We start from the raw sequence: 9691 nt of genomic DNA on the forward strand, positions 1-9691 counted from the left end.
TTTGCAACCCCACCAGCAATGTATGAGTGTTCCTTTTTCACCACATCCTCGCCAACACCTATTGTTGCTTGTATTCTTGATAATCGCCATTCTAATTGGGGTGAGATGGAATCTTAGGGTAGTTTTGATTTGCATTTCCCTTATTACTAGGGATGTTGAACATTTTTTCATATATCTGTTGATTACTTGTACATCTTCTTCTGTGAAGTGTCTGTTCATTTCCTTAGCCCATTTGTTGATTGGATTATTTGTATTCTTCGTGTAGAGTTTTTTGAGTTCTTTATAGATTCTGGAAATTAGCGCTCTATCTGAGGTATGGTTGGCAAAGATATTCTCCCACTCTGTAGGCTCTCTCTTCACATTTCTGATAGTTTCCTTTGCTGAGAGAAAGCTTTTTAGTTTGAATCTATCCCAGTTGTTTATTCTTGCTTTTATTTCTTGTGCTATGGGAGTCCTGTTAAGGAAATCTGATCCTGAGCCAACAAGTTGAAGATTTGGACCTACTTTTTCTTCTATAAGATGCAGGGTCTCTGGTCTGATTCCGAGGTCCTTGATCCATTTTGAGTTGAGTTTTGTGTAGGGTGAGAGATAGGGGTTTAGTTTCATTCTATTGCATATAGTTTTCCAGTTTTCCCAGCACCATTTGTTGAAGAGGCTATCTTTTCTCCATTGCATATTGTTGGAACCTTTGTCTACTATGAGAAAATTGTATTTATTTGGGTTTGTGTCCATGTCCTCTATTCTGTACCATTGATCTACCTGTCTATTTTGGTACCAATACCATGCCGTTTTTGTTACTATTGCTTTGTAGTAGAGTTGAAGATCTGGTATTGCAATACCCACTGCTTCGCTCTTGCTACTGAGGATTGCTTTAGCTATTCTAGGTTTTTTATTCTTCCAGATGAATTTCATAATTGCTTGCTCTATTTCTGCAAGGTACATCATTGGGATTTTAATTGGAATTGCATTGAATCTGTATAGCACTTTAGGTAGTATAGCCATTTTGACGATATTAATTCTGCCTATCCAGGAACATGGGAGATCTTTCCATCTTCTAAGGTTTTCTTGAATTTCTTTCTTTAGTGTTCTGTAGTTCTCATTGTAGAGGTCTTTCACCTCTTTTGTGAGATTGATTCCCAAGTATTTTATTTTCTTCGATGCTATTGTGAATGGGGTAGTTTTCCTAATTTCTCTTTCTGAAGATTCATCACTTATGTATAAAAATGCATTAGATTTATGAGCATTGATCTTGTAACCTGCTACTTTACTGAATTCATTTATGAGTTCTAAAAGTTTTCTGGTGGAATTTCCAGGTTCCTCTAAATATATAATCATGTCATCAGCGAACAGGGATAGTTTGAGTTCTTCTTTTCCTATTCGTATCCCTTTAATTTCTTTGGTTTGTCTGATTGCTCTGGCTAGAGTCTCAAGGACGATGTTGAATAGAAGCGGTGAAAGAGGGCATCCCTGCCTTGTTCCAGTTTTTAGGGGGAACGCTTTCAGTTTTTCACCATTTAGAATGATATTAGCCATGGGCTTAGCGTAGATGGCCTTTATAATGTTTAGGAATGTTCCCATTACCCCAATTTTTTCTAGTGTTTTGAGCATGAAGGGATGCTGTATTTTATCAAATGCTTTTTCTGCATCTATTGAAATAATCATGTGATTCTTAACTTTAAGTCTGTTGATATGGTGAATGACATTTATTGATTTCCGAATGTTGAACCAACCTTGCATCCCTGGGATAAAACCCACTTGATCGTGGTGCACTATCTTTTTAATATATATTTGTATGCGATTTGCTAAAATTTTGTTGAGAATTTTTGCATCGATGTTCATTAAGGATATTGGTCTGAAATTTTCTTTCCTTGATGTGTCTCTGTCTGGTTTAGGTATCAGGGTGATATTGGCTTCATAGAACGAGTTTGGTAGGGTTCCCTCCTCTTCTATTTCATGGAATAGTTTGAGGAGTATTGGAATGAGCTCTTCTTTAAAGGTTTTGTAGAACTCGGCTGAGAACCCATCTGGTCCTGGACTTTTCTTTGTTGGTAGGCTTTTGATGACCTCTTCTATTTCATTGCTTGAAATTGGTTTATTTAAGTTGTGTATGTCCTCCTCGTTCAGTTTAGGTAGTTCATATGTCTCTAGAAATTTGTTGATGTCTTCAAGGTTTTCTGTTTTGTTGGAGTATAGATTTTCGAAATAGCTTCTAATTATGTTTTGTATTTCACTCGTGTCTGTTGTGATGTTTCCTTGTTCATTCCGAATTTTAGTAATTTGAGTTTTCTCCCTCTTTCTCTTTGTTAGTGTGGCTAAGGGTTTATCAATTTTATTTATTTTTTCAAAGAACCAACTATTTATTTTATTAATTTTTCCGATTGTTTCTTTTGTTTCGATTTCGTTGATTTCGGCTCTGATTTTAACTATTTCCTGTCTTCTACTACTTTTGGTATTGGTCTGCTCTTCTTTTTCTAGTGCTTTGAGCTGTAGTGTTAACTCGTTTATTTGTTGATTTCTACTTCTTTTTTTGAATGCACCCCATGAAATAAATCTTCCTCTAAGTACTGCTTTCATAGTGTCCCAGAGATTTTGATATGATGTGTCTTTGTTCTCGTTTACTTCTAAGAATTTTTTAATTTCCCTCCTGATGTCTTCTGTTATCCATTCATCATATAATAGTGTATTATTTAGTCTCCAGGTATTGGAGAAGTTTCTGTTTTTTATTCTGTCATTTATTTCTAATTTCAATCCATTATGATCTGATAGAGTACAAGGTAGTATCTCTATCTTCTTGTATTTACTAACAGTAGCTTTGTGGCATAAAATATGGTCTATTTTAGAGAAGGATCCATGTGCTGCTGAGAAGAAAGTGTATTCATTCTGTGTTGGATGGTATATTCTATATATGTCCGTTAAGTCTAAATTGCTGATTGTGTTGTTGAGATCTATAGTTTCTTTATTCAATTTTTGTTTGGACGATCTATCCAGTGGTGAGAGAGGTGTGTTAAAATCGCCGAGTATTATTGTGTTGTGGTCTATTTGGTTTCTGGAATTGAGAAGGATTTGTTTGACGTACGTGGATGAGCCAATGTTCGGGGCATAGATATTTATGATTGTTATGTCTTGCTGATTTATGCTTCCCTTAAGCAGCATGTAATGTCCTTCTTTATCCCTTCTGACTAGTTTTGGTTTGAAGTCCACATTATCTGAGATGAGGATGGATACTCCAGCTTTTTTGCTGTGTCCGTGTGCATGGTATGTTTTTCCCCATCCTTTCACCTTTAGTCTATGGGTGTCTCTTTCTATGAGATGAGTCTCTTGCAGGCAGCATATTGTTGGATTTTTCTTTTTAATCCAATCTGCCAGTCTATGTCTTTTGATTGATGAATTCAGGCCATTAACATTCAGGGTTATTATTGTGATATGATTTGTATTCCCAGTCACTTGACTCATATTTGTTTTTGACATGATTTGGTTTCTCCTTTATTTGGCTATTCCTTTAGGCTAGCGCCTCCTGTTGCTGATTTGCATCGTTGTTTTTCATCTCTTCCTCATGGAATATTTTGCTGAGAATGTTCTGTAATGCTGGCTTTCTTTTTGTAAATTCCTTTAGTTTTTGTTTATCATGGAAGGATCTTATTTCATCGTCAAATTTGAAGGTAAGTTTTGCTGGGTATAAGATTCTTGGTTGGCATCCATTTTCTTTCAGGGCTTGGTATATGTTGTTCCAGGCCCTTCTAGCTTTTAGGGTCTGGATTGAAAAATCTGCTGATATTCTTATTGGTTTCCCTCTGAATGTAATTTGATTCTTTTCTCTCGCGGCCTTTAAAATTCTGTCTTTATTTTGTATGTTAGGTATTTTCATAATAATGTGCCTTGGTGTGGGTCTGTTGTAATTTTGTATGTTTGGAGTTCTATAAGCCTCTTGTACTTGGTTTTCCATTTCGTTCTTCAGATTTGGGAAATTTTCTGTTATTATTTCATTGAATAGATTGTTCATTCCTTTGGTTTGTTTCTCTAAGCCTTCCTCAATCCCAATAATTCTCAAATTTGGCCTTTTCATGATATCCCATAGTTCTTGGAGATTCTGTTCATGATTTCTTACCATCTTCTCTGTTTGTTCCACTTTGTTTTCAAGGTTAAATATTTTGTCTTCAATGTCTGAGGTTCTGTCTTCCAGGTGTTCTATCCTATTGGTTATGCTTTCTATGGAGTTTTTAACTTGGTTTATTGTTTCCTTCATTTCAAGGATTTCAGTTTGGTTTTTTTTCAGTATCTCTAACTCTTTATTGAAATGATCTCTTGCTTCCCGTATTTGGTCTTTTAACTGTTGATTGGTGCGATCATTTAATGCCTGCATTTGCTCTTTCATCTCCTCCTTCAATGCCTGCATTTGCTCTTTCATCTCCTCATTAGCTTCCCTGATCGTTTTAATTACGTACATTTTGAACTCCCTTTCTGACATTTCTTCTGCTGTGCTGTCATTGGGTTTTATTGATGTAGTATCTAGGTTTGTTTGGGACATTTTCTTCCCTTGTTTTCTCATAATGGTCAGTTGTCAGTGGGACCCTGAGATATTGCAGTTTTCCACTATTGGCTTATAGTGTCCCAGTAGATTTCCAGTGTATCACCTCCCAGCCTTCAGTAGCCTGATGTCTTGGAGGAATCTGATAAAGCAGCTCATTCGAAGAATACTGCCCCTAGCCCCATACTGGTTCCACGTTTTGGAACTGGCTCTGTGCGGAAATGCTCTCACTGTGGGCCTGCACCGTGCAGCTGGCCGTGTGGGAAGAGCCCACTGCCGGAGTGTGGAAGACTACCTTGGGAAGACTCAAGCTGCCCTGCCCGGCTCTGCTAAGCCACCTCTATCTGGGCCTGCCACCCGGGCTGAGCTTTACCCAGTGGGCAGACTCACCCGTGGCTCCACTTCAGTCCGAGTCTCTCAATGCCTCCCCTTCTTAACTCCTGGGTTGTGGAGCGACCGGGGGTGCAGTCTCCCTCTAGGCCGCCATCTTGGATCGCCCCGTGAAGAGAGCCCGCAGCCGGAGTGGGCAGAGCCGCCTGAAGAGGTCTCCGGCTGCCCTGCCCTTATCCCTGAGGCTGATTGCAGATCAAGGCTCTCTGCTGGTTCTTTGCAGGAGTACACTGCACTGCAGGGGCTCCGGGACTCGGAGCGTGCTCTGTTCAGACAGGCTCTCACTAGCGGGCCAGTTCCGTTCCGAGAACCTGGAGAAGCTGGCTGTGTGGGCGGGGCCCACCGCCGGAGTGCGCAGGACTGCCTGTGGATGACTCTAGCTGCCCTGCCCGGCTCCGATAAGCCACCTCTATCTGGGCCTGCCACCCGGGCCGAGCTTTACCCAGTGGGCAGACTCACCCATGGCTCCACTTCAGTCCGAGTCTCTCAATGCCTCCCCTTCTTAACTCCTGGGTTGTGGAGCGACCGGAGGTGCAGTCTCCCTCTAGGCCGCCATCTTGGATCGCCTATTGTTGCATTTTAAATGTTCATTTTATATTGTGGACACAAGTCTCTATGTTTTGCATATACTACCTCTTATTCCAAGATATGATTTTCCTTTTTTATTTTTTGTAACAATGATTGAAAGGTGACAAAATAAGTTAAATAACAACTTCATTTTCTGATATTTTGGGTCTACATTATTGAGACCTAACCACCCATTAAACACAGTTAAAACTACTGAATAAAATATGACCTGGTTTGTGATTACATGGGTTTCATAATATACATTAAGAATCTATGATATGTTTCATAAACTTGTAAATTTTTAAGGATTATGTTGTAGATGGCAAAAAAAACACTAGAATATTCATTATATACTATACTAATAAAATTGCTCCAAATTTAAAATATCCTTAGGAGGAGACAAATGGTTTTTCCTATTTCTTAGATAATATTCTTATATGAGACATTTTCATAATTACTAATAAAAATACAAACTCTTTCCTGGAATAAATCAGTTGTATTATGCTTTGTGCTTGAAACAGATATTTATAATTCTTCATCAAGAATTTTTAAAGATTATATCTCTAATTTCTTTGATAATCACCCTCAATAATAAATAATGAAAGGACATATGATAAAGATTAAGTTTTAGTTAATACAAATAAAATTATATAGTCCATGGGATACAATGTAATGTTATGATTACATTTACATTGTGGGGTGATAAAATCACACAAATTAACATAATTATCACTTCCCATAGTTATTCTTATTTGTAGTGAGAACACTTAAAATTCATCTTTCAACAATTTTGAAATAAGTACTATATGATTATTAACTATAGTCATTGTTCCCTGCAGTAAACTAAAATCTATTCCTCCAAAATGAACCTTAGTCCCTTTGACCAACACCTCTTCTACCCACCTCCCACCTCTCTTAAGCATCATCCCACTCTCTGTTCTGTGAGGTCAATACACACAGAAAGACAGGCTCTATATTGACCTCACCTACACGTGACATCTAAAAAGTGATCAAGTTTAAATCAGTGTTAGCACCATTTAAAACTTTCTTATTGAATTATATGTAGATAATGTAAGAGCTGTCTCTCATTCACACTTTGAATTCACATTCACTTTGAATAAACTCAGAATCAGTTTCACTTTTTCATTTTAAGTCCTTGAAAATAACAAGGAACCCCTAATTTGTAGAAGCCTTATACATTGTTGGATTAATCATACTGCAACTGTCTCACACTCCACTTGAAGACTGTCACTGTAGATGGGCAGAAGTATCTTCCCTAGGGAGATGAAGGTTCGGGCTTTCACCTAGAGAAGTGATCATCAGGGTTCCCCATCTGAATTCCCACCACCATGCAGGACAGCGCCTGAGACTCAGCCCTGTGCTCCTTGGGCACCCAAAACACAAAATCCACTGTTGGGAGAAATCCTAGTTCTTGGCTGGCAGCAGTGTACATCTCAAGTGCATAAAGAAAACTTGCAGGGAGGAGCGTTCTGCTTCAGCTACCTAGGAAAGTAATAACTGCCCCAAATTGACTCAGTGTTACCGAGGGAACACATATGGGAACCTGGTGGCATGATGCCCTGTGGCACATTGTGATTGGGCAAGAAACCTATAAAATGTATAGCTATTCCAGCAATAAACGAGTTTGCAGGCTGCTCATCACAAGCCTGCTTCCACCCAACTCCCGGAGTCTGGGTCTTGACTCCACACCCTTACCCCGCATGTGAGCTAGCCTGGCCCTGGCACAAGAGAAACTATACTCCACCAGCAGCCCAAAGGCCTCTTGCCCACAGGGTGCTGTGTACCTCTACCTGTGACAGAGTAGCTCCTGTGCAGGTGGTGGGGAACCACTTTGTTTGGAGCAGAGAAGCTATTTTAGCTCATTGTTCTTGTTCCTGACAGTCATAGTGAGACCTCTTTACTCTTGGCCTCCCAGGAGCCTCTTTCTGGGATAAAATCTGCCAGAGCAACTAGACAGAAACCCCATCTGTACCAGGTCCAACCTGACTGGCCTGGGCACAGTACCTCCACCTGAGCCCCCATTTACCATTCTGTCTGCCTTGCAGTCATTAGGAAGTTATGTCCCAGACTTTATTCATGAATGAGAAGGAATGAGAACTACTCGGAGGAGTACTAGTATTTTAGTAAATTATACATAAACCCTTCCAAATATTCAATAATCACCAAATAAGTTTATATATTCTAAAGTTAGCTTCAATCTAATTGACATATACTTTTTAAAAAATATTCTAGAATTTAAGCAATTTTAGTTATAAATATTCTTAAGTGTCATTTTTCTCTTTTTTATTTTTATTTGTGTTTTTTTAGTTATCCATGACAGTAGAATCTATTTTGATACATTTATACAAGCATGGGATATATTTTATTCTAATAAGGATTCCAGTCTTGTGGATGTACACGATGTTGAGATTCACTGTGGTATATTCATAAACGTACATAGGAAAGTTATGTCAGATTCACTAAGTATGGTTTTGATTACAATACATCATTGTTTTGATTACCAATACCAATGCCATTTTAGGATGAAGGATGAGTTTGAAGTTCAAGAATAAATCCACCTGGTTATCTGACATTATTTCACTAAAAATATTCAGATATTTCATTAGAAATTCTACCTATATTGTAGAATAAAAAATGAAGAGAAAGAAAGAACAAAAGAAGAAAGATAATCAGGAATAACAGGAAGCAGAGAAAAAGATCCAGCAACGGACACTGGAACCAAGGCATTCCCAGGGGCTCTGCTTAACTTGTTATCCTCTTCAAGGTTCTCTTCAAAGCAAGTTTGACATCCTTGTTTCTGAGGCTATAAATGAGGGGGTTCAGCATGGGTATCACAAGAGTATAAAACACAGAGAAAAATTTCCCTTGGCCCACAGACCCAGAAGATGATGGCTTTATATGAGTGAGCAGCCCAGATCCATAGAAGAGGCCAACAGTTACAATGTGAGAACCACAGGTGCTCATGGCCTTGAACCAACCCTTAGTTGATGACATACAAGTGATATTATAAAGAATCAAACCATAAGAAATTAAGATAAGGAGGCTAGATATAATGACAACAGTTGCCACAACAACAGAACTCACAAGCTCATTGGAGTAGGTATTGCTGCAAGAGAGCTGGAGAAGGGGAAAGATGTCACACATGTAGTGGTTGATGATGTTGGAATCACAAAAGTTAAGCCTGATCATGCACCCTGTGTGGACCATGGCACCAGCAAACCCCATCAAGTAAGAGCCCAACATAAACAGAGAACAGACTCTAGGAGACATAAAGACTGTGTATAGCAGAGGCTGACAGATGGCCACATAGCGATCATAGGCCATGGCTGTCAGCACATAGCACTCTGTGTGGACAAAAAAGCAAAAGAAAAATAGCTGAGTCATGCATCCTGCAAAGGAGATGATGTTCCTCTCCAAAACAAAGCACATCAGCATTTTGGGGGTGAAAACAAATGAATAACAGAAATCAATGCATGACAGATTAAAGAGAAAAAAGTACATGGGAGTGTGAAGGTGTGAATTCAGGCAAATTAGGTTAATTAAACTCATGTTTCCCACCACAGTGACTGCATAGTTCACCAGAAACAGGGAAAAAAGGGGCAGTTGGAGCTCAGGTTGGTCTGTTAATCCCATAAGGATAAACTCTGAAACGGAGGAGTCGTTTTCCATAGCCATTGCTTCTGGAGTAGGATCTTTAGAAGCGGGAGCAGAAGGTGATGTTGACCATGAACCTCAAATCTTTGACCCCAGGAGGGCAGGAGCTGCTGGTTTCCAAGTTCAAGTTTGTCTGAAAACTCACAGCAAGGTCTCCAAAGAGCAAGACTTCCTATGTTGATCCTTGAGAAGTTTCCATTTCCTTCATGCTTTCCCCACCCATGATTTGTCTCTGTCCAAGAAGAATGCTGGTTGATCTCCCAGCATCTCTGATAAGCATTTTTTCCTTGCCCCTCAGTCTACTCTAAGAATTAGGACTGAAAAGAGAAACAAGTAAGTGGTGTTCTCCAGAGTCTGTAATTTATATAGATTTGGACTTGAAGGTAAGTTGTCGACACAAATACGAATCAATGCTCACCTCCTTCCCCTGGAGACCTCACTATCCTGAACCTTAAGGCTCCTCATCCCCACCATTCTCAGGGGGATAAAGTTTCTGGTGATGAGGAGGAATAGCAATCAGCTCAGATCTGATCG

General features: G+C 39.2%; 1 protein-coding gene across 1 annotated transcript; it reads right to left on the minus strand.

The window, feature by feature from the left end:
- Nucleotides 1-8245: 8245 nt before the first annotated feature.
- LOC124958880 (olfactory receptor 143-like) lies at nucleotides 8246-9178 on the minus strand. The gene has a single exon (XM_047517424.1). The coding sequence runs from the start codon at nucleotides 9176-9178 to the stop codon at nucleotides 8246-8248; it is 933 nt and encodes a 310-aa protein (XP_047373380.1).
- Nucleotides 9179-9691: the final 513 nt, after the last annotated feature.

This window comes from Sciurus carolinensis, chromosome 11 (genome assembly GCF_902686445.1).
Source record: "Sciurus carolinensis chromosome 11, mSciCar1.2, whole genome shotgun sequence".
Taxonomy (NCBI): domain Eukaryota; kingdom Metazoa; phylum Chordata; class Mammalia; order Rodentia; family Sciuridae; genus Sciurus; species Sciurus carolinensis.